The sequence below is a fragment of the Gekko japonicus genome, unplaced genomic scaffold, assembly GCF_001447785.1.
Source record: "Gekko japonicus isolate JY-2015 unplaced genomic scaffold, Gekko_japonicus_V1.1 scaffold709, whole genome shotgun sequence".
Lineage (NCBI taxonomy): Eukaryota > Metazoa > Chordata > Lepidosauria > Squamata > Gekkonidae > Gekko > Gekko japonicus.
This window is the reverse complement of record NW_015169796.1, coordinates 590,565-615,367: the sequence shown is the minus strand read 5'-3', so window position 1 is coordinate 615,367 and position 24,803 is coordinate 590,565. Positions and strand designations below refer to the sequence as shown.

The window sequence follows — 24,803 nt, the reverse complement described above, 5'->3', positions numbered from 1 at the left end:
TTCTCGCCTCTTCTCCTTGGATCACAGAACTATCAGCCAAGGAGCTTTGATGTGGGCCAGCTTGACTGTTACCCAGAGGCACTTCAAGTTGACAGCAGAATCTCATGGGATTTTCCACAACAGTTCACAGTCCAACCTAGCATAGTAGCAAGGTGGTGGTGGACAGTTCTGACCATTGAGAGCTGCCCTTTTCTGATCTCTTTCACCCCCACGAGGTATTTAAACAGGGCATGGAGACCCCTTTGACTAGGAGATGGACCCTGATCCATCAGTAGGCTTGTATCTTGGGGGTGGCCAGGATAATCCAGGCACAACATACAGAAGCTAGGATTTAAAATGTTTCTGTGGTGAGAGTGAGGGCACGGGGCATCAGGAAGAGTTCCCTTATGCCACTTTTGGAGAGACATGTGTTCTGTGGTATTTTCTCCAGTTTTTGGAGGATTTTCCTCCTGTCTTCACTGCCAGGTTTTACCTCTGTTCCTCTGCAACACCATGTTCAATAGCCTTTTCTGCTTGGTTCTTTTAAGAAGCAGGCTGTTGTCCTCACGGTGATGTTTCCAGTGACTCCTTAGTGCATATAGACCGCTTTGATTATTTAAGATTTGCCCTTTAGGCAAAAATATTAAAGTGCACTATTTCCTGGGGAATGAACCTGTGCATTCCTTCAGTAGGAAGGAAAAAGTATACCCCAGGAACTCCCTCCCTCCTCCAAATTCTAAAAGAGCTTAATGGTTCCACAGATTAGCCCCTTGAAATTTCAAGCACTGATGCTTTAAAACTGACAGTAGGCAGGTATTTGGTGAGCCCCACCAAAAAGAATCCTTTAATATATAGCAATAATGAAACAGGATACACAAAACTCAACAGAGCTGTCAGCACTTGGGACACAGGGACTCCCCGGCTCAGGAAACCTGGCCACGAACCACTGTTTGGTTCTTTGCAGTCAGGTAACCTTTGGGATCTCTTTGCTACCATCCCAAACGCAACCTCAACTCAAGTAGGTTCCTGAGCGGGATGGAGGGGAATAAATGGCAGGCTCACACGGGCACACACACTCATTCGCACGGATGCACGCACACACATTGTTTTGGACTGACTTGTTGCACTTATTTCTGGGGCTCAAGATTAAAATGAGTTAATACTCAGCATCCAGATCCTACTTTGGTGGGACGCACAATGTCAAATGCAAGGGACAGGCCCTGGCTATGGCTAAATGCATCAAGTCTCTGGATGGTGCACGCAGCCCCATGTGGAATGGTCTATATTACAATCTAGGAAGCTTATGCACATTTATACAGAGGACTCTTGCCCCAAGGCTGGGAAGCCCTAGAGACTGTACAACAGAGTGATGCGGCTTGCTTTTAAATATTTTTTCCCTCCCTTCCCTCCCTCTCTTTCCTTCCACCCTCACTTTTGTTTCCTTTAGTGTTTCTACATTATTTACATTGTTGTGCTTGTAGACGATCCATCGGCAGATGGAGACAGTCTGTCGGTTGTGTCCGGGGAACTGTCTGTTCTTTCAGCCAGAGATGCGTCGCTGTGCTGCTGTAGTCCGGTGGGAAGCAATGGAAAAGTTCCCCAGCTCAAGCGCTCGTGTGGCTCTTTGATGGGAACCAACACTTTGGAGCAGGGAGGTTTTGGATCAGGGTTCTGGCTCATTCTGACACATCCAGGACACTGGGTGCTGCCAAGACCACCTCAGCTGCTATGTCCACCTCAGAACTGTGGTGTTTGGATAGGCAGAGCTGGTTCCTGGGGGGACTCCTGGTCCAAAGACATGCAAGAGCAAAGCAAGCAAGCGCCGTTGGCTTCTCCCAGGCACTGCAGGTCTCTGCCCTTCCTGGCAGCTGGTGGCTGAAGAGCATGAGGGAGATGTATAAACAAGGAGGTACCTGTTCCACTGAATAGCGTCACATGTTCAAGCAGACCTGATCTTCCCAAGACTAAGATGCAGCAAAATGCACAGGAAGAAGGTGAGAGCCATCAGTCCTACCAACATTTGAAGGAACTGCTCAGCTTTGTTCCTTCCTTCCTTCCCTGGCTGCAGGTTTACAGGATGTAACTTGGGTAGACCAGCAAGGACAATACAGCTGCCATGTGACTGACTAGTCCTTTTAACCTGGTTTTGAGCCTCTTGATAAAACCAAATTCTTTATGAACAATCCCCACCACCAGCACCACTATTTCTCCTGGGCCAGAAGGCATCCCAAAACAGCTAGAGCAAGTTGCCCCAGTGTCCACAGGACCACCTTCTTTGGGGTAGAGGCAATTCTGACAAAATGGGATCACTGCCTGGCCAAAGTTCCTGGGCTGCCTTATCATTGTTCTGATTCGCTGGTGGGACCCTGGGGGGGGGGCACTACCACTGTACAAGGCAAGATCTCTCTCTTGATGAGAGCCTGGGAAGTTATGGGATGGATTGTGTGAGCATGTGTGTGTGTGAGAGAGAGATGTGCAGGTGTGTGTACATGGTGCGTGGAGCTTGGTGACCGTGTTCCACAAGCGGCGACTTCAGTTGTTCTCAAACAAAGAAAGCAGGTCATCGTTGCTGTTGTTGGGGAGATCGGGAGGTCCCAAGTAGGAGAGCAGCTCATCTGGATTCGTCAGCTCAGGAAGAAGCTGAGTATGACACACAAAGAAGGGGGTTACTGTTAAAGCTTTGAGCTGCAGAGCGGCACAAAACACATTTGGAAGATAAACTGGGGGAAGGAACCCTTTGGAGCAGGGAGTGTAGACACCAAGCATCCAGAGAACTGTTTGTGACTGCTTATGGAAGAGCCATCCCATCTCCTACCTAACAGCCAAGCCATGGCCCCTTTGCCCTCTCTTATCAGTATGATTTGAACAGATAACACTCTCCCTCCTGAATGAAGTGTCATGGTTGCTGGGAATGAGCTCAAAGCAGTATTCTATCCTACCTCTCCCCCCCCCCCCCATGTATATAGACTCTGCTTTTAGAGGAAAAACAACTGTGGCACTCTAGGGATTCTACATGCCAAGGCACACCTGCAGGTTCTGTCATTGCCAAAGTGCAGAGAAACTGTTCAGGTTTTGTAGGGGGAATTCATTTCACCAGAGCTGGGTGTCCCCTCTAAGCTGAGTTAGTGTGAGCTAGCTCACAGTTTTTTAGCCTCCGGCTCACATATTTTTGTCTTAGCTCAGGAAGGACGGCTCCAGAGCAAACTAATTTATGCAGTAGCCAAATCGCTTGCTCACAACTTTAATGCCAGTAGCTCACAAAGTCGAACGTTTGCTCACAAGACTCCACAGCTTAGAGGGAGCATTGGCTGGGACCTACCCAAGCTACTGAACACCCCTCATTCCACCTTGCAAGACAGATCTTTGCTGTGGTGTGTGGCTTTCCTGGTGGAAAGAAAAATGCCTGTACAACAGAAGGAATTGGCAGAGGAGTGATGAGACTATTAGAATTTCAACCTTTGCCCCAATTGGAATGTCTAGACAGTCGGAATGGGAGCTGGCATCTAAAGGCATGATCACTGCTCAGCCAGACCAGGATATTTTTTTCAAGGAGGGGGAATTCTGCATTGTCTTAACACATAGCAATGCTTTTTAGTACCACAAAATAGGTACTGTAACACTTCCAGAAAAAACGAAATAAAGGATAGTATTATGCCTTAACAACAAGTTTGAAAAAAAATGGGGGAAAGGAATCGGCCACCTGAGAGAATGAACTGAAAGCTGTCTGGGGAATCCTCCCAACTAATGCTTCAAAATATCAAGAACTGAGGCAATGTCATATTGACAGGAGTGAGGCAGCACTGAGCAAAGGCCTGGTGAGAGAGGGATTTCCAGTTCCAGTGGCTGGAAACGGCAGAAAGATTGGCAGGTAGTTAGATACTTGGGACAGAACAGCCTTCCTTTTGTACACAGTGGACTGATGCAGCTCACTGCCTTGCCTCCTATGGTTTTCATGTCCCAATAGCCAACACTCAGTTCTCAGGCAAAATCAGGGTGATATGTGATGTACCACTTAAGAGATTCTTAGATGGTATTGATTAGATCCATTCCAATGCGGTCTCCACCCAGGTTTCAGAACTGAGACTGCCTTCATTGTTCTGATGGATAACATATACTAGGAGATGTGATGGGAGAGTGTGCACTTTATGGTTCTCCCGTCCTCTAAGTGATCATGGTATCCCTTCTGAAGTGCCAGACTGGGTCTGGGTGGCACCACATCCGGGTGGATTTGTTCTTTTCTGAATGACAGGTCTCAGAAGCTGATGTTGGAAAATTAGTCCCTTGACCTCATGGCCTCTAGCTTGTGGGGGCACCACAGGTATCTGTGCTGTGCAACATGCTATGTGCAACAGCTGGGAGAGTTATCCTGGGATTCAGGCTTTGCTGTCGATATGCAGATGACGCTCAGCCCTCTCGTTTCCATCTAACCTTGGGAAGGCAGTGGAAGTTCTGAAACAGATCAACAACGGAGTGGATGGGGGGTGAACAAGATGAATCTTAATCCAGGCAAAACAGAGATAATTTGGGTCAGAAACACAACTGATCCCTTGAAAACACAGGCCTGCAGTCTGGGAGCCCTTGTAGATCCACGCTGCTCTTGGATGGTGAGGAGCACCTTGCACCAGCTTTGGCTGGTTTCCCAGCTGTGCCTCTTCCTCGACAGGTTACTCATGCCTTAGCACTGTCCAGGCTGGACTACTGTAAGGCACGCGTATGTGGGCTGCCTTTTAGGAGTGTTCGAAAACAGCAGCTGGTTCAAAATGTGGTTACCCAGACTGCTGGCTGGATTGAGCCGTTGGAAGCACTTGACCTGTGCCAGTGGGCAGTCAGGTTCTGGCTGAGTTCAAAGAGCTGACCCTTACTCTGAAAGCCCTACGTCACCTGGAATCACACAGTACATTGTCCTGCCCATGTCTGATCTCCAGAGGCCCTTCTCTTTGTGTCCCTGCAATCTTTAATATGGTGGGCAGGGCAGGTACCCATAGAGAGGGCTTCCCTGGCTGCAGCACCGCAATTTTGGAACATCCTTCTAAGGGAAGTCCACCTGGCCCCATCCCGTCTGACCTGTCAGCAGCTGCTGAAATAAGTGCTCTTCAATTAGCAAACTGCCTACATTGCTAACCAGCTATGCTCTTACTGGCTCTAGTGATGATTTTTGTTCCATTTTGAACCACTACATCACACTGATCAGTTCTGGTCTTTTAGCAGATTTTCCAGCTGGTTGTCAGTGTGATAATACTGTTAATTTTATGTAGAGTATGTTGTTTGTTTTATAACAGCTGTATGCATATTTACAGTTTTAAATTGATTCTAAATCATCCTAAGATCCCCATTAGGGTGGATGGGATAGAAATGTTTCTAATAAATAAATGGGCAGCCTGAGGATAAACATAGCCTTTAATATGGGGAAGGGAGTGACCAACTCGTAAGGCATTGCTGATTGATGAGGGGGCAGATTCTAGTGGATGTGGATATGGAAAAAGGGAAGAGGTGGCCTCCAATCCCTGTGTGTCTAGGGAACAGCACCTAACCTTAGTCATACTATAATGCAGGAAAGATCCACACAGACCTCAACAGAGAGACTAAAATGTGTCACTCTTGTATCAGACTACCTTCTCACAGAGCCGTAGCTAGGCAGGGGGCCTAGGGGCGATGCCCCCTCCCAAATCTGCAATGCTCCCCACCCCTGGAGTAGGCCAGACTTACCCACTCACGGTGCACCATGCTCCTTACCCCTGCAGGCAGTCGCCACAGCCTCGCTGGTTCTTCTTCCTGCTTCCTGATGTGGCCAAGCAGGAGGGGAGGGAGAGGGGTGGCCTCACCAGGCCCTCCTCCTTCCGCAGCCGGCTTCTCAAAGGCCCTCTCCCTTCTTTCCTGCTGGGCCACAGCAGGCAGAAGGAAGCAGCAGGAAGAGCCGGCGAGGCCACATGGCGACTGCCCGCTGGCGGGTTAAGGAGCTACTCCTCTCCCTCCCCTCCACTGTGCAGCACCAGGGCAGGCTATTCTTCCCTGCCTGCCAGCTCTTGCAGCTGCCTTAATTTAATCAACAGAACTAATTTAATTAATCTCAGCCACCACACACACACACCCCTGAAAAAAATTTCTAGTTATGGGCCTGCCTTCTCAGAGCTCTCAGAATTCCTGAAAAATTGTCCTAAAAGGCCAGAGGCTTGCTAGAAGAACAGTGGGACATGGTGGGAATTAGCACCTCAACTTGGCTCTCTTTGATGCAGCAGGATAGCTAAGGCATCAGTTTAGGGGGATTACTGAACCTTTCTCAAGGAAGCACAGGGGATCATCCATCCTGTCTGCCAAGCTGTGGGAGCAACCAAGATGACTGCTTTGCAAGTGCTTCCCTGCAGAAAGTTCCGTCCTCTCTCTCTTCTAGGGGAGGAATAAACCCTTACTGGTTAATGTCTAGCTGGACCTCTAATTAGCCAGTGTGTGGATTCCACCATCACTTCAATCCTGGCTTTTCAGATCTTCATTACTGGCCACTGCTCCAGAGCAAGGCCTCTTTAATTCCTACAGTTTAGTCAAAATGGCTTTATTGCCTGTTGCTAAGCTTATAATATACTAGGAAAAAGAGATGAGAGGGTTAGCTTGAAAAAGGAGAGTCATGCTACTTACATCAAGGGAAGGCTCTGACCCTTCCGTAGCTCCGGGCATCCCTGGCTGTCCCACCATCCCAGGGCCAGGATTGAAGGGGAGATCCCCTCCATGTGCCTGACCTCCTGATCCTGACTGTCCAATGGGCTGTCGTGACTGTGGTGGGGGAGGGTTCCGATGATGCAGCTGCTGCCCTGGTTGGCTGGTGAGGTTGGGGTTGTTTAACCCCTGCTGCACAGGGTTGTGGGAAGGATCCATCCTGCTAGATGGAGGCATCTAATGGCAAAGAAGAACAAAACAATAAGGCACAACACTGTGCGCACAAGCTGTTTTCAGAGCATTTCTGGGTAGTATATCCACTCTCATACCTTCATACCTTCTTAACACATTAAACTCCAAACACACACAGACACTCTCAACTCTCCAAAATGATAAAAGAGGTAAGATCTATTATGACGGATCTTTGCTTCTGGGTTGTGGCTCAAAGAAAAACTTATGCATATCGACTCCACTACAGGAAGATGCAGATGCTGTCCCTGCACTGAGAAAACATGCATTTTCCTCCTTCATGTGAGACTGGGAAGTAAGGAGAGAAAGCATAACGCACATACAGAGTATTCCAAGGATGAATGGCATCTTTGTCATTCAAATGGCCACAGTGTCATCCAGAATTTAATTTTACTCATCTAGAACTTGTTCCAGTGTCACCAGGCATCAAATAGCTTTTGCATAATTCTGGGGAGAAGCTGTTGCCCAAGTCCTGGTTGTCAACAGGCAAAACACTTGCTCTTACAGAAGGCCCACAGAGAGGGCCTACAAGCAAAGATTTCAAAATAAGGACTACTGAAATTTCAGAACCTTTTTAAGCTTGATGTTTTCCTGCTGTACAATTTCCCTAAATCCCATAGAGATGGCCTTATAGCTGACTACAAATGCTGTTGGAAAAGAGACAGAAAATGTGAAAATGTTCTCATTCTTCCACATTTCTGTACCATGGCATCAGCTTCATATCAGAGTGGGTCTGCTGGCAGGTGCTAAAATCAGCAGTTGAAATCATTTGATTGGGTCAGACACATGTAACAGTTAAGAGAACCAACAGTGCCACCAAAGGGAGCTGGGGATGCGCAGAGATGCTAAGCTTGGGCTGTCTCTAAAATGAAAAGAGAGACAATAACTGAATTTACTTATATCCATAAATCCTGCAGGTAGGAGGACATGGACCTCATTTCATGTTTGAACTCCCAGCGGCAGCAGTGGTTTGAAGCCGTCTGAGCAGTATGCTGGAGGATAATGGAGTAGCTGCTGGGGACACACTAGGAATAAGGGGCATTGCACATCCCTCTTCCACTGCCCATTTTAACTACGGAAGGCTTTTCATGATAGTACAACACAACAGCGGCCCAATAACAGCTACTGCTTACACAATCCAGCTAAGGGAAAGCCATGCCCCAACCAATTAGAGTTCCTGGGAGAAAGAGTGAGATAAAAGTGTGATGCCGGTGGATCGGTCTTCTTATACTACTGTTAAAAACAAATGATCGTGACAAAGGATGGGAAAGAGAGCCCCAGGACTGCAAGGCAATGGCTTTTGGGGTGGCTTGGGACAACAAATGCTCAGTATTTTTCGTCCCCCCCCCCCCCCAGACCAGTCATAATTTTGTGGGGTTTTCTTTAAATGTCACAGATCCTACATGATGTGCATCAGGGCTTTTTTGGTAGAAAAAGCCCAGCAGGAACTCATTAGCATAATTGGCCACACCCAGCAGCAGAAACTCATTAGCATATTAGGCCACACCCCATGCCTTCCCTTGGCTTGCCCGGGCATCCTGTGGCTGCGGGGAGCCCGGGCAAGCCTCCCCCTGAAGGGAAGGGAAGGCAGTTTAAACAAGCTGGCCCTTGGACAGGCTGGGGAAGGCATGGGGAGGCATTTAAATGCCTCCCCGATCCTTCCAGGGCCCCCCCTGGCCTGCCTGCCTCAGAGTCGCCGGGGAGAAGGTTACTCTCCAGACCTTCCCTCTGTAGCCACGCATGCAGAGGTTCTGGCTGTAGTGGGCGTGGCCAACTCTGAAGCCAGCCGGAACTCCGTTCCTGTGCGTTCCTGCCCAAAAATAGCCCTGATGCGCATGCAATACTTGTGTCAAGAGTTGCAACATCCCTCCTGAGGCTCTCATGCCTGATTTTGAAGAGGGAAAGATGGGGGTGAAGCACTAAGCAGACACCAGCTGCTTGTAAGTGCTGCCCCATCTGCAGCTGTACCCAGGTACAGCAGTGCTTTTCAAAAATTCCTAGTTTCAGCAGTCCTTTACACACTCAGGAAGCTCTGCCATGGAACCCTCTGGGAACACTCAGTTTGTGCCTCCTAGACACCACCATTGCTGTATAAACTGAGCACACTTAATGCCCCTCTGCAACTGCTGATTTTAGAGGATGATTGGGAGGGGTGGGACAATTTCCACGGCAGCTTTGTTGCTACTGTCTTCCCTTGGGAACCTTGAATAAGCTTCTTAGAAATTCCACCATGTGAAAAACCCCTGGACAAGGGTAAGGATGCACCATCAGCGCTATCATGCCCCCTGGTGGCTACTCCAGGTAACAAAAAATCCTCTCATTCACAACTGTGGGCAGAATCTGCAATCAAATGCATCATTGTCACATGAGATGCATGGAAACCGATGGCTGTATTTTCATTACCTCTTGAAAGCATGCCTAAGAGGCACTCTCCAAATCCAAATCCAAAGCTATTTCTGAAGCTGTAAACTTCACTACAAAGTCAATGCATCTATGAACAGATCCTCAGAGAGCCACCAGCACATCACTTGTTCCCCTTTTCAAAAACTCGTGGACCCTTTCATGCATCTACAATGCAAAAGTTATACCTTCACCCACCACGGACTCCCCAAAATCCAGTAGCATCTGCCATGCTGGGAAAATTTGGCAACCTGTTCCAGGTGCATCCAGGAAAGCTGAGAGGGCTGGACAGCTGTAGATGGCTGCCGGGCAGACATCCTGGACAGAACACCTGGCATAGACACATGCCTCCTCTTCTCTCCCCACCCCCTCTTCAACTCTTAGGGGAGTTTCTTACTGACCTGTCCAGTGATAGAGGGAGCCGGTGGCTTTTCAGGAGTCAGCAAGCTGCTGGGAATGTCTGATTGATAGGAGATTGGGGGAGGTCCTGGGTTGAATTCGGTTAATGTTGGGGTGCTGGGGTTCACGGCAGGGAATGAATCTGGGAATGTTCCAGGACCAGAAAAGCTTGAATCTGCAAAACAAATCCAGATCAACTTAGCAACAAGAATAACCAACCCCAAGGTGCAGCTTAACAACAAAGGTAATCCTCCCAGCACAAGGTGCAAAGGCAGAAGACGGAAAGGGTATCTGGACATGAGGCACTCTTTCAAGCTGACTGATGGCACTGCCCTACTTTTTAACCCCTTATGAGAAGCAGAGAATCCCTTTCAAATTGGTTTCTGGTGCCTAGCAGTCAGGAACTCAGGACTGGTACTAGAAATGGGCTTAGGTATTTGCTGAGCTGCCAGAAATCATGTCTGTTTGGGGGCTGTGCCCAATATATTGTCATTGGCCACTGGGAAGAGTGCACTGTATATACATTAAGTTTCTAATGACAAGTAAATGACAACTGCAGTAGGAGTTGCAAGACCAACTCCATGAGACGCAGAAAAGGCATTGCATCCAGAACTGCAAAAGACCCACAGGCTAAAGTTTCCTAATTCTTCAGAAGGCAGCACTCCCTCTGAAGCGAGGGCCGCACCCTTAAAGAACAAGAGGCCTTCCCTCGTGCCCCATACAGAAGCTTCCGCGTCTCAAAGGCTGACTCACTTTGGCTGGTGTAGTCGCTGCTTCCGCTGCCAGCAGACGGGGGCTGCGAGGGTACGAATGGTGCAGGGCCGGGTCCCAGGGCAGCAATCATCTCTATGACATTAGGCATCACCATGTGGGTGGGGCTCATGGTGCGGCAGCGCTTCAGCACGGGCCCGTCCTGCTCCTCCTTGATGTGGATGTCAGGCTTGATGGGCACAGGCTTCCAGCTGCACGTTGGGTCGATCGTGATCTCTTCGTAATCGGAGCTAGACGAGAGGACAGGTGCAAGTCAGAGGAGGGGCCTCAGGCTGCGGGTGTGTGTGTGTGTAAAGTGCTGTCGAGCTGCAGCCGACGTCTGGCGACCCCACAGGGTTTTTAAGGCAAGAGACTAACAGAGATGGTTTATCAATGCCTGCTTCTGCACAGCAACCCTGGTATGTCTTGGTGGGGTCACCCTCCAAACACTAACTGGGGCTGACCCTGCTTGGCGTCCCAAGAACTGACAAGATGAGGCTAGCCTGGGCTATCCAGGTCAGGGTCAGGCTGCTGAAACCAACCGGAAACCACCAGGCAAGGTTTCCTTGATCTGGTGCTTTCATGGGATCATGGCTGTGTGTGCTCACACTCGGCAGTCATTTCAGGCTGCAGTGGGTGGCTTGGTTCTAGGCTTGGCAGGTGTGGCTGGTAACACAGCGGGGGAGCATTTGGGGAGGGGGGGATAATTATTTTGGCACTGTTGCCAAAGTACAACATCCACTTCCAGCACAAAACTGGAAGTGACATCATTATGTTGGAGCAAAGATCAATGATTCACACGTAGGTTTGAGGTGAATCCTAGAGCATCGTGCCAATGTGATGATGTCACTTCCAGTTTTGCGCAAGAAGTGATGTCGCATGCTGGCACAGTACTGAAGAGCCCCCCCTCCCATTCCCCCCATTAACCTGTTAGACAAGCAGGGGAACGAGGGCCCAGGCTGAGAGGTCTCCTGCTGTAGCTGGAGACTTGCCCCCTTGCACCTAGTTCAGACATAATATCTTAATAATTGCGAATTTACAAAACCAGGATTTGGCTCAGCAACAATCACTCAAACAATGGATGGCCTCAACAAATGCCAGTTTCATTGTCATCAGTCTGGCTAGGTGTTTATAGTGGGGGTGCTGTGCAATAGCCAGGAGCCCCTCGTTTATACATCACATGAAATCATCACTCTGGCTAGGCGTTTATAGTGGGGGTGGGGGTGCTGTGCAATAGACAGGAGCCCCTCGTTTATACATCACATGAAATCATCATTTCACTCTGTGATTATTGACCTGTGATTTAATTAACTGCAAGCCATGGCTGCAAATCTTGGTTTGATGGTCCCTAACTAACCACAGACAGTGGAACGTTTCACATTTGGATGATCACACTATAATAACTGTTAGTTAAGTTATATCAGGGGTGTGTGTGCTATCCCAAGTGAGTGAGAAAGCATGCTTGCAAAGTTGCATGGACAACTACAGAGGGGAGGAACATACCCTTCCGTTGTGATATTCTGTTTTTAGGGCAGAACGCTTGATCACAACAGAGGGGCATGTTCCTCCCTTCTGTGGTTACCCATGTAACTTTGCGAGCACACTCTCTCACTCTCTTGGGATAGAACCCCCTGGTATACTGTTGCTATCCGTAAGATACAAGACTAGATCTAACACTACCAAGTCATATCTTGCAAATTCCAGAGACCAATCACCCTCCTGTTTACAAGTTTCCTTAGACTGAGATGAGCAGCAAACCATATCAAAAGCTTTTGATTCATTCCAAGTTGGCCTTTTGGGCTACAGGAAGGGCCTCATTGTCTAAAACCAGAGGCTGAAGTGAGGTCAAGGACTTCCATCTCAAGATAAAGCCCTTCTGTAAACAACTGCTCTCTCTCTCTAGCTTTTGGCAGAGCCCTTGCATGGGGTTGGGTCCAGTATTCCTCTAAGCTGCGCTAGGGGGTGCTGACACACAAAAATTTAGCTGCCTGCTCAAGCATGTTAGCTTTCAGCTCACAAGCATTTCCCCCTCCATTGGAAACAATGGAGGATGGGGGCACCTCCTTCTGGGGCCCATAGAATTGAACCCCCAGTCCAATCGTTTTGAAACTTGGGGGGGGGGGGGGGGGGGGGCACCAGCAGCTATGCTGCAAATTTGGGGCCTTAACCTAAAAAACCAGCCCCCCTCCCCGAGCCCCAGATATCCCCAGATCAATTCTCCATTGTAGCCAATGGGGCCCATTGACTATATTGGTCCCTGTAGGGAGATGAGAAAATAACAAGAGAAAAAAGAGTGGGGGGGGGGGGGGTGTTGCACACTCCTGTTATGCTTTTCAGTATGATTTGTGCGCTGCCTTAAGTCACAGTAAAAATGGTACATAAATATTACAAGAAATAAGTAGTTTAGGCAGGTTTGATAACATTTAAACAACTTCCTGTTTGTTAGGTTAGGCAGGGTTTTGACAGTGATTGTTCCACCTCTGTTATATTTGACCTGTCAATTTGTCATATTTCTCTAACGAAAACTCAAAGTAGACTGCAAAAGTTCCCGTCCGCCCCAAGTGCTGGTATATTTTTTCTAAGGCTCAGTGCAGGGCGATGGTCCAAGGCCAGGATTACTAATATAGTGGAAAGGGGTGGGTAGAGCTGTTCTTCGAACGCTAGGTCTACCTCCATAGAGGACATTTTCTGTAATGAAATTTGACTTCATTCTGTTTTCTTTTATAATGTTTAAATTATTCTTAAAACATAGTTTAAATATAGTTTAAAAGAATTCATTCTGAGATTTTTACAAGGTTATGGAAATAATCTAAAAAACTGATGCGATAGTCAAAAGTAGACTTGTTCACAACTTTAATGCTACTAGCTTTTTTCGCTCATGAGGTAGAATTTTTGCTCGCAACATTGTGGAGCTTAGAGGGAACATTGGTTGAGTCTTCTTTGCTCAAAGGTTTGTCCTTGGTAGTGTTAGATCTATGGGGGATGCTGCAGTGGATGACTTGCCAAGGCCAGGACATTGCTGTCTCAGTGCCCAGCAGGTTTTATCTGGTTCCTTCTTATTTATGTAAAGCAATGCTATCTTTTTCTTTTTTTTTTAGGCAGTGAACATTTGGAGCAGGAGGCCCTCAAATGGCAGAAGGGAAGTTCTGCATGCTAGCTGAACCACTGTACAGTCCAGGACAGGAAGGCTCATCTGTGCTGCTTGGTGTGGCTGGCAGTAAGCAAGCCAGATCTTGGAGGCTGAGAGAAAACTCAACATTACCTCACCATGAAGCAAAGGAAAGGATGGGGTGGGGCATTTGTGAGAGGCAGAGAGAACTAGGAGGTGGGCTCGAGCCTGTGCTAACGAAGGGGATGAAGATGCTTGTTACAATTCACTGGCAAGGGTGAGCAGCAGGAACTCAGAACATGGAAATCAAAATGCCTGTGGTTTCTTTCTGAATACAAAATGCTTTCCAAATCAGACCATCTTGTAAGCAAAAAAAAACAAAACAAAATCCAGGATCAGAACCCACAGAAACTGTAGCAGGGTCCCATACCCACTGTGATTTAATTAATCTCCCACTTCCCAGATAGTTCTCCAAAGTGGCATGCAATTGCTTCTTTACGGGCATGGTTCAGACACACTGTGAAACCATGCTTTATTTTAACTTTGGCTAGATTGCAAAACCAGGATTCAGCTTGAGAGCCCGTTTGGTGTAGTGGTTAAGTGCGCGGACTCTTATATGGGAGAACCCGGTTTGATTCCCCACTCCTCCACTTGCACCTGCTGGATGACCTTGGGCAAGCCATAGTTCTGGCACAGCTGTTCTTGAAAAAAGAGCAGCTTCTGTCAGAGCTCTCTCAGCCCCACCTACCTCACAAGGTGTCTGTTGTGGGGAGGGGAAGGGAAAGGCATTTGTAAGCCACTCTGAGACTCCTTTGGGTAGTGAAGGGCGGGGTATAAATCCAATCTCTTCTCTTCTCCTTCTTGCAGATGATCATTCAAATTCTGGTTTCCCTTGACAATCACCAGCTTTGTCGTCTTTGCTTTCTCCCCAGCTGTCCTCACAGGTACCCAGCTGGTATCCTGGCCTACACTGCAGTGATGCGCAATAAGTACTGTGCCCATACATCACAAGTCTGGTTAATAATCCAATCAAACCATGATTTCAGATTTTGGTTTGATAAACGCTAGTGAACCACAGTTAGTGGAATGGGCTGCATTTGGATAATCAGACTAACCACAGTTTAACAAAACCACGGTTTTTTGTTATGTCTGAACGGAGTCCCTGCATTCAAGAATTGTGAGCTCAATGAACGGCAAACAGGTCTGCCAAAAGCAATTCTGCACAGCTGCCTGGGTCCTAGAGAGCTTTCCCCTGCTCCTTCCCAATAGAGTAGTTTCATCTCAGTCTGAACCCCAGACAGGAAGGGGTTTGGGTAGGAGATAAGACTCCAGCCCTTGTCTGTCCTCTGGTGATAAGACAGCGTGGTCATGAATACAAGAACCAAGGAAAAGATAAACCACAAGACTTACTTCTGAATATAGATCAGAATCCCCAACATGTACTGATCCACCTCGAGTCCCTCCAACAAGGCTGTTTTACTGAGAATAAAGCAAAAGGGTGGGGGGTCAGTTAAAGCACGGGGAAATTTGCAGCCTGGGGACTCCCTTTGAGAGTCTGACGAAATACAACTATTGATTCTCAGCAAGTTCTTTTCACTTCCCCCTCTCTGCCCACAAGCCCTTGAGGTTATTGCACTGTTACCAAAGTTTATCAGGCACAACAAAGGGCAGGGAGTGTGAGACACCTTGCCAGAGTTACACAGCTGGCAAATTTTTTGAACCTCTGGTCTGTGCTGCTAGATGTACTGTTTAAGGACATAAGTGGCCAACCAGAGGCCCTTGAAAGGTCTACAAGCAGGGCATGGAACCCAAAGATTCCCTCTGTTGTTTATTTATTTATTTTTTACACTTATATTCCGCCCTCCCCAGTGGGCTCACTGTTGTTGCCTGTTAACGTCTAGAATCCCGAGGTGCACTGCCTCTAGACATGGGGTTTTTATTTCGCCATCAAAGCTAAAAGCCATTGACATACCTCTCTTCCACAAATGCATCTAATCTGTTTGCAAAGGCATCTAAGCAAGTGGCCATCACTACCATCCTGTGGCAGCAGTGAACCGTGTTTGGTTCAACGTCTCCAGCATCTCTTTCTGCAAATGCCATGGCCCAACTATGAATACTCACTTGCAAACAGGACACCTCCATGTCCCCCTTTCACAGTTCAGCTGCAAGTAGGACTCCAGGTCGAAGCACTGAACAAAGACAGAAAGTGGGACAATATAGCTGGAAAGAGGCCATCAGAAGTTGCAGGGTCCCCCACTGGCAGGGAGAATTTGGATATGGGGCCAGCAAGTCTAGCCCCAGAGCATCAAAGGAGAAGATGCCCCAAAAATGCAGGCTTCCAGTTAGTGAGAATGATCTGAAGGCAGATGATGGTGTGGTTCTGCTGCTGAAATTCAGCAGATTTGGGCCCTATAGGCTGCCTGGGATGGAAGGTCACCTGAGAAACGTACAGCCACTCTGTGCTCATCAGAGGACAGCTGGGACAGAAGTTAACAGATAAAATGCAAATGTGGCTGGCAGGGCTTAATAAGGCATGTCTGCAATTACGCTTCTGCAGAGACACGGGAAGCGGGGCTGGGGCATCATCACCTGTATGTGCCTGCAGTCATGACCCCTCGCGGGAAGCTGAATTCTCCGGAAAGTGATGGGGCACTTCAGAGACACCTTGATGGCCGTCTGCTCCACGCCATCTTCACCATTTGGACCGGGAGTCCCTGGGATTGTGCCGCTGCTGAAGTTTCGCTTTACTGGGGTGTTGAGAAAGAAATGGGTGTTGCAAGCCGCAAATGCTATGGACAGGTAACTGGCACACATCACAGACGATGGGGCCAGCTTTCGAGAGCTGCTGGGAATAGCATTTCTCGGCTGCAGCTTGGAGATCTCTCCCATCTTGAGCCTGCCCAGCCTCCCTTGCCCCAGTCCCCATCACCAGAGAGAGTGCAGAGTTGCTTCCACAGGAGGATGACACCCTGTTCTTCCCTCACTGCGGAGGCATTCACAGTGGTAATGGAACTTCTGCAGAGGGATATTCCATGCAGTATCTTCTTGCGCCTGCCACCAACCCTCCACCACTACTGGAGTGCTTTTTGCCCACTTAAAAAAAATACAGTGGCAACTATATTGATACAAAGATGCTATAGCGATGTATCTATTACTGATTTTAAAATAGCTGGCAAAAGCTTGCCAGCAGTGTGTGCGTGTGGGGGAATAGTGGACACAAGGGGTGTAGCAGAAATCCATACTTTTCTGTCAACACTTTCCCCAAATTTACTTTTGGAATGATCTTTTGGGAAATATTTTATCAAAGCAGGGTTGGGACATGAAGCAGAGCCAGGGAAAACATGGAAGGGGGATGACCCCCACAATGTCCTGCAGAAGCCCCCCAAAGAACTGCTGCAATCTGCGGGGAGGGAACGCAGAGGGAGAGCTCCATGCAGAAGGCACCCAGGTTTCTCGCACTGCTTCCTTATGCTCTGGATACTACTTTGCGTTCCTGCTGGCACAGACCCTTTGTTTCTCCTATTCCTCATCATTCAACTTCAAGAACACTATCACTGCCTAGCTCTAAAGCGGAGGAAGGATGAGAGATGCTGTAGCTCAGTGACCAAGAGACAAGTTTGCGCGTACAAGACTTCAGGGTCCATTCTCCAACACTTGATCTCACAAAGCAAGAAGGGGGAAGGGCACTGCCTGAAACCTTAAACAATACACTGTTTAAGGTTGACAGTACTAGACTACATGGAGTAGGTATGTTCATTTGCTCTCTATAAAATGCTCCCTAAAATACAGAGGACCACTGTGGCCAAAGGAAACAACGCAGCGCCATACGTCAGACAAACAACTGATGCTTCCTTGCACCAAGTCAGACCAATAGCCTGATACTGTGTATTTCCCAGGGTTTCACGTTGTTCCCTATACCTGCTGCCATACGTATTGAAGGTATTTGTATTTTGCTGCCTCCCTGTCCATAAAGGGAACCAGGGTGGCTTTTAGAATTTCTTTGAATGATAGTTTATAAATAAACCAAATGCCACAACAGCTGCTTTCCAAACCAATATCACAAAAATCACAGAAACCCACCCAAAAGACAAATGCTGTCTCAGTCCCAAATCCAGGCCTGCGGACAGTCTGAGATGGGTCAAGGGCAGACATGTCACCCGAGGGATACTTTCATCTGGTGATGTCGGAGGATGAACCTGGGGCCTTCGGCATGTGTAATTATGATTCCTTCCCTCCACAAGTCCTGCCCAGGTCCTCAAATGAGTTCCACTGCCATTAGAGGCTATTTTGTGGACAGAAAGATTCAGGGTTTTCTCAGTGACAGTCCATTCAGCCTGAAATGCTAGGAAAGTCTGCTGGACCAGCTCACGTTTAGGATTTTAAAAGGCTGGCCAAAAGGGGCTTGGAATGGCTATTCTTTGCCACCAATTCTCTGCCACATTTCCAATCTGCTTTATTTCTATTGTAGTTTTCTCTATACTACTTTTACATTTCCAATCTGCTTTCTTGGTTTCTATTGTAGTTTTCTCTATACTACTTTTTAAAATATTTCATGGTTGCAGTTTTTATCATTTATTTGTGGTTTTAACATAAGCCTCCTCAACTTGGATTAAATAGCAGGAAATTGTAAATGAAAATCAAAGAGCACCATAAGCAAAAGCATCCTTCTGCTATAAGGCAGAAATCAAATTCACCTTGCACCAAGTCTGTTGTGGGGAGGGGAAGGGAAAGGAGTTTGTAAGCTGCTCTGAGACTCCCTTGGGTAGTGAAGGGTGGGGTATAAATCCAATCCCTTCTTCTTCTACTCTGGAACAGAAATAACTCAAGGGCTGTAAGGCCATCCCTGTCAAAGCACTTCACATTTCTAATGCCATGAAGGCCCTGGAAGGGACTTCACTGCCTTGAAGAATCCAGAAGGAGAATCATGGCTGCCTGGCCCCAATTTACAGATGATGCAGAGAGCTGCATACTTACTTTTGGTAATACAGTGCTCGGCTGGTAGCAGACGCTTTTTTATCAAGCCTTGCAAAACAGACCGCACAGAGGGCCTATGCACCAGCTGCAGGACGAAGAGGTGAGACTACAACGAAGAAGAAAAAGAAGAGGAGGTGGTTAGCTGCGCCAAGGAGGATCCCATGCACGTGAGCTGCCGCTTCTCTGCTTCAACCATCACATGAAACATGAAAGCCGCCTTACGCTAAATCAGACCCTTATTTATTTATTTATTTTCAATATATATCCCACCTTGCCGGTATTGTCTATTCAGACTGGCAGCAGGTCTCGAGTAGAGGTCTTTCACGTCACCTACTGCCCAGTCCTTTAGCTGAAGATGCCAGGGACTAAACCTGGGACCTTCAGCATGGCAAGCAGATGCACTACTACTGAGTCATAGCCTGATCAGTTTTCCTGCATTGTGTTGAGAGCTAGGCTAGTGCTACAGCCAGGAAAATGAGCTTGGAAGCCCCTGATTCAAATCTCACTTTGAAATGCAAACTCACTGAGCAGCTCTAGACAAGTCACTCTTACTATCTCAGCTCCTCAATCTGCAGTACTAGGGTGATAATACTGACCTAACTGACTAGGGGCTGTTGCAAGAAGTACTGACAGAATGTATGTGCAGCACTTGGAAAAAGCACTATAGGAATGCTAACAATTACTGCATGTTTTGCAGCAGTGCTCACAGTGCAATCTGGGAAAGGTCCCATTGCAAATGATACCAGACTGTCTATTCTACATTTAAGTTCCTGCTGCACAAGTTGGTTTCCAGTGCTGTTTCCTATGATGTTTCACAGCAAGGCTGTTCCTGTAGCTGGCTGGCATCTTTATCAACAGTGTCTCATTTCTGTTCTCTGGAGGAAAGAGCTGGAACCCAGACTGTAGGTGTTTTGATCAAGATGGGTAGCTGTGTTAGTTTGTCTGTAGCAAAAGAAAAAAGTAAGAGTCCAGTAACACCTTAAAAGCGATTTGTGGCAGGGTATGAGCTTCTTCCAAGCAGTGACTCACGAAAGCTCCTACCCTACCACAAATTTTGTTAGTCTTTAAGGTGCTACTGGACTCTTACTCTTTTCTACTGCTGTAGGTGCTTTCATGTGGAGGTTTTGCTCTGCCCCCTACCTAAAGCACATCCATGAGATATCACCACGAGGTCACCAAACTTCCAAGTTTTCCCCAGCTTCACTGGTTTCCTCCAAACCTGCTTTGGTTCAATTCCCCCCAGAAAGATCATACTCAAAGTATGTTTATGGAGCGTGGATGGGAACACAGAGAATTCTGCACTTCCCTGCCAACATTTGGCTCCATTTCTTCTTTCATTACCCCTTGTGCATCCCCCTGCGTCAGTGGCAGGTTTTCTGGTTTTGTTTTTTTAAAAATGTATTTATGCAATTCCTGTGTACCCTGCCTTTCTCCCCAATGGGGACCCACAGCAGCTTACAGCATTCTCCTCACTTCCATTTTATCCTCACATCAACCCTGTGAGATAGGTTTGCCTGAGAGAGTGTGACTGGCCCAAGGGGCTTCCATGGCACGAATGGGAATTCAAACCAAGGTCTCCCAGATAGTAGTCTGACACTTGACCACGACACCATACTGGCAGTAGATATATCATTATAGCAGCAAAGAGCATTATGCTATAGCAATATATCTAGTACCTTTTTTTAGAGCAGGCAAAACCACTCTTATGGCATAGGGGAGGTGGCAGGCACAAGGGGAAATACAACACAGAACGGAGAATCCCTCTGTGTGGAAATTCCAAGCAACAATGAGAGTACAATCAAAAATCATCTCCACGTGGAAGCAGCTGTGTTATGTGCTGCCTGGGGCTAAAAGGAAGGCATCATAAACATCCCTGTTTCCTTAATGTATGCTTATGTTGGATTTCAACTCTTTTGCTTTGGGAGCGCTGGAAATCAGAGGATTCTTACCATATATAAGTAAGAGGTACAAAATAAACAGCTGGAAGCCAATTAGCGTAACTTAATTCAGCAAATAATTTGAATTTCTTGCTAGAGGGCTGTTGTTCTTCTCAGTCTAGCATTCACACAACTGGCTGGAGGAGCTTTTAAAGTAGGGCAATGGATAAGATGACATTTGGTGGATGTTTTGTATTAATGGGAAGGGGGGGTGGGAATCAACACAGTGGTATGGATTCAGGCTTTCTCCAGGACAGACAGTCATCTCAAAAACAGTCAACAGTCCAAGAACTTACACAGCAGCAAGCAGTGACAGTGATCTGGATGGTGTTTCTCCCGGGCTGGCACACCTGCTTTAGGTACAGGGGCTTGTGTGACGTCTTGTTGTCTCCCCGCTCGATGGTCAGGGGTGTTGCATTCACGCTGACCTGGACTGAGGCTGGCCAGTTGGTATTCATTTGTCGGTCCTCATGGTGGTAGCATTTAAATTGCAGCTCCAAGTCAGGCCTACAGCAAGATGAAAGACAACTGAATAGAGGCCTGTGTGTGGGGAAGAAGACTGAAAAACAAGGATTCCAGGCCGGCTGAGAGGCACTAAAAGTTTGGAGTGCTCCTCTTTGGAATTCCCTAGTGGAGAAAATGGCCTCCTGGGCAGGAATATCCCACTTTTCCCAGACATGATCGATGCCCCAAAGTTGAGGGGCCAAGGCCTTGTTGGCAGGGAATAGATGAATGCTTCTAATCCCACCAAAATGCCAAACTCAGGCCTCCGTGTCACTTTCACTTTGTGATGACAGTTCTCAACGGGCTATGGCTACTCTTGGGATACAACATTTACTGCTGTCTTAAAATTAGTCAGCCCATTGGTTCATCTTCACAGGCTTGTTGATTGACTGGTAGCAACTCTCTGTGTTCGTAGAGAGAGTCTTCCCCAGCACTTGCTATCTCAGATCCAGGGATTCTACTTGGGACCTTCTGCATTCAAAGCACGTGCTTTACTGCTGAGCAATGCCTCTCTCCTCCCCCAAGGAAGGGATACTAGGAGAATACAGCCCAAACAGTACATGTTGTTGCACCCAATCTGGAAGCAACCAGTCACAAATTGGTACTGGAGGCTTCATATTTGTCAAACGATGCCTCACAGAAGTCAGGAGATAGGAGCATCTTCGCTACTTCCGTAGGATATAAAATATTTCTGCAAGCTAAGAAACATACATATCTATCCTGAAGATAAATGACAACTTGTTCTTAAAAGCAAACAAACAGTTGATTCAAATGATCCCCTGCTTGTTTTAATAATAATGATTAAGTGCCATCAAGTTGCAACTGACTTACTGCAACCCCCTCATGGGCTTTTCATAGCAAGAACTGATCAGAGGAAGTGTACCACTGCCTTCCTCTGCATAGCAACCCTGACTTCCATGTTGGTCTCCCATCCAAGTGCTAACCATGGCCAACCTTGCTTAGCTTCCAGGCTCTGACAAGCTTAGGCTAGTCTGGGCAATTCAGGCTGCTCTGCTTGTTTTAATAATAATGATTAAGTGCCATCAAGTTGCAACTGACTTACTGCAACCCCCTCATGGGCTTTTCATAGCAAGAACTGATCAGAGGAAGTGTACCACTGCCTTCCTCTGCATAGCAACCCTGACTTCCATGTTGGTCTCCCATCCAAGTGCTAACCATGGCCAACCTTGCTTAGCTTCCAGGCTCTGACAAGCTTAGGCTAGTCTGGGCGATTCAGGCTGCTCTGCTTGTTCTAGAGCATACCGAGTTGTAGCTTGTGATCTCCTGTCAGTGCTTCAGAAATAAGCTCAGATTTGGCCTACGGCAAACCTCCAGGGGAAGAGAGTTCCACAAAAGTATCGAGCAGTTCCTGAGAATGCCCCTCGGTATGCCTGGGTACATGTCTGACAGTGAAGAGGAAACACGGAAGGAAAGAAGGATGCAGGCCCAAGCAGGACAGAACCATTCCAGTGAGTCATTCCAGTGCGGACTCTGAACTACCACTGCAATGTATTTCCAAGTGGATTCTGCCCTTCCCTAAGGCACAGTGGGGGTCCTGTGTCAGCTACACAGTGTCTAATCAAATGCTATCCTATTTCAGTTGCAAGGCCAGTTATGGATTAGAGAGAAAAAGTTGCTGTTCTCCTGTTGAGGCAGAGGTGGTTAGAAATAAGATCATAAGAGAAGTCCAAGTGGATTCTGCCCTTCCCTAAGGCACAGTGGGGGTCCTGTGTCAGCTACACAGTGTCTAATCAAATGCTATCCTATTTCAGTTTCAAGGCCAGTTCTGGATTAGAGAGAAAAAGCTGCCATTCTCCTGTTGAGGTAGAGGTGGTTAGAAATAAGATAATAAGAGAAGCCATGTTGGCCCATCCAGTCCAACACTCTGTGTCACACAGTGGCCAAAAACCAGGTGCTGTCAGGAGGTCCACCAGTGGGGCCAGAACCCCAGAAGCCCTCCCACTGTTGCCCCCCAACAGTGGCTCTCACCTGAGCATCAGGGTCTTGTAAACGGAGTCCCTGAGCTGGAAGACATGGTTGCTGACTGCCAAGTTGTGCTGGAGGCGAAAGGGCTCCAAAACCACACCGTCCCGCACCGGGAAGGTCAGCCGCAATTCATCACACGGGTTGCCTAATGGGGCAAGGGGAGAGAAAGAACTGGTAATGGGACAGGTGGACTGGAGGCACAGGGGTGCAGGCACCAGGAGGCACTGCAGAGGCACAAAAGCGGGCCCAATGTGATCTGGCAACCAGGGATGCAATAAACGGTAGCCAGCATCTGGGGACCAGCAGTCTGAGCCAAGCAGCAAATGATACAAAGAACAGCTCCCTTGTGGTGCCAGGGGTCTCCTTTCCCTCAGCACACTGAATTTCCCAGGCATTGGGACAGAGGGGAAAGATCCTGTCTTCCTTTTATCCCAGACGCCACACGACCCAAGAGATTTCTAGGTGCCCAACCCCCCTCCAGAGCACAGCACTTCGCCCTTCACCCAACTGTCTCCTCCAACTGCCTCAGGTTACCAACATTCTGTGGTGTTCTAATTTTCCTCTTCCAGCTGAATCCAGAGCTAGCGGATCCCTTCAGCAGAATGAAACACTACCGCTTTTCCTGCAGTGTTCTTTTTCTGGGCTGCAGGGTTGTACGTGTGACGTTTTCCAGTTAAAAGCAAACAACTCTCCACAGATTTAAAAATAAGTTGTTCAAGACAGCTGAGCTGAACGCTTAATCCTTGATAGGTTTGTTTTCTACAGGAAAAGGGGGTATTTATTTATTTATTTAGCACCATCGACATACTTGGCACTTTACAGAGTACAAGACAGATCTCTGCCCCAAAGAGCTTACAGTGTAAAATTTGAGACGAAGAAGACATTGAAAGGGATGAAAGGAGGTGGGACTAAATAGGAAGAATGTGCATTCATTCCACTGCATACTCCTGGGCTCGACAGGGGAAGAGGACTAAGGGGTTGTGCCCAATTTTTCTTGAAAATTTTTGAGGAACGTTTTCAGGAAAGATGTGAAGGAAGTGGGTGAGGTGGCATCACGCGGGTGTTTTAGGAGACAATTCCAGACCTAAGGGGCAGCAAGGGAGAAAGGGAGGAGTCATTTGAGAGGGTAAGAGACCACTGAGTGATGCTGTGGCGCTTGAGGAGCCAAGGTCATGGGTAGGAATATATCCCAATATGAGAGTGGAGAAATAAGAACCACAAGGCTGAGAAGGAGTCCGAAGGGCAAGGAGTCTGTAATGGAGCTGGGAGTGGACTTAGGAGGGCCAGGGTAGGATTTCACAAGGGGTGTCACATGGTCCAACCAATGAGAGAGGTGTACAGTTTTAGCAGTAAAGAATAGTGGCAAGGGGCAGAGATAAGACAATAGAAGGAGTGGTGGGAATAATAAGATAAGAGAGGGCCAAAGTATGAAGCACAGTTTTTGTTCAAGAAGCAGAAAAGAAGGGCTGCTTGATGGGGCGGGGGTGTTTCCAGGTATGCATCCCACCCCTAACCAGGAGCCTGAAGCAACAACCCCCATGAACAGCCTTATTATCACTTGATTTTGTTGGATGCATACACCAGAACCAAATACACTCCAGTAAAAGGATTCCAAATGGAATATTCCCCTTGCCTACCACAGGAGCTGTGTGTGCATGCTTTTTTTTTTAAAGCAAAGCTCCCACAGTGTATCCTTAATAAATGCTTGGTGAAGCTATTTAATTACAGCTTCAGAGGCTCCAAACAGATAAGAACAGTCTATTACCGTTAACATTAAAGCAAATATATATTACAATTTGTCATCCAGCAGCACCAAAAGACTGCACAAACAAAAGCGTCTTAATCATGTAAAAACATACCCAGTTTAG

The 24,803-nt window shown here is 47.6% G+C and overlaps 1 protein-coding gene across 1 annotated transcript in view; it reads right to left on the bottom strand.

The window, feature by feature from the left end:
- Positions 1–875: 875 nt before the first annotated feature.
- Positions 876–24,803, bottom strand: part of ZMIZ2 (zinc finger, MIZ-type containing 2) — a 119,324-nt gene continuing 95,396 nt past the window's right edge. The window contains exons 10-19 of the mRNA XM_015417064.1: positions 22,939–23,080; positions 20,742–20,952; positions 18,509–18,614; positions 16,124–16,281; positions 15,656–15,723; positions 14,945–15,013; positions 10,429–10,676; positions 9,678–9,850; positions 6,610–6,864; positions 876–2,619 (exon numbers count right to left, since the gene is read on the bottom strand). Of these exons, the coding sequence (XP_015272550.1) occupies positions 2,512–2,619; positions 6,610–6,864; positions 9,678–9,850; positions 10,429–10,676; positions 14,945–15,013; positions 15,656–15,723; positions 16,124–16,281; positions 18,509–18,614; positions 20,742–20,952; positions 22,939–23,080 (1,538 nt within the window). The 3' untranslated portion in view covers positions 876–2,511. The remainder of the gene's footprint in view (positions 2,620–6,609; positions 6,865–9,677; positions 9,851–10,428; positions 10,677–14,944; positions 15,014–15,655; positions 15,724–16,123; positions 16,282–18,508; positions 18,615–20,741; positions 20,953–22,938; positions 23,081–24,803) is intronic.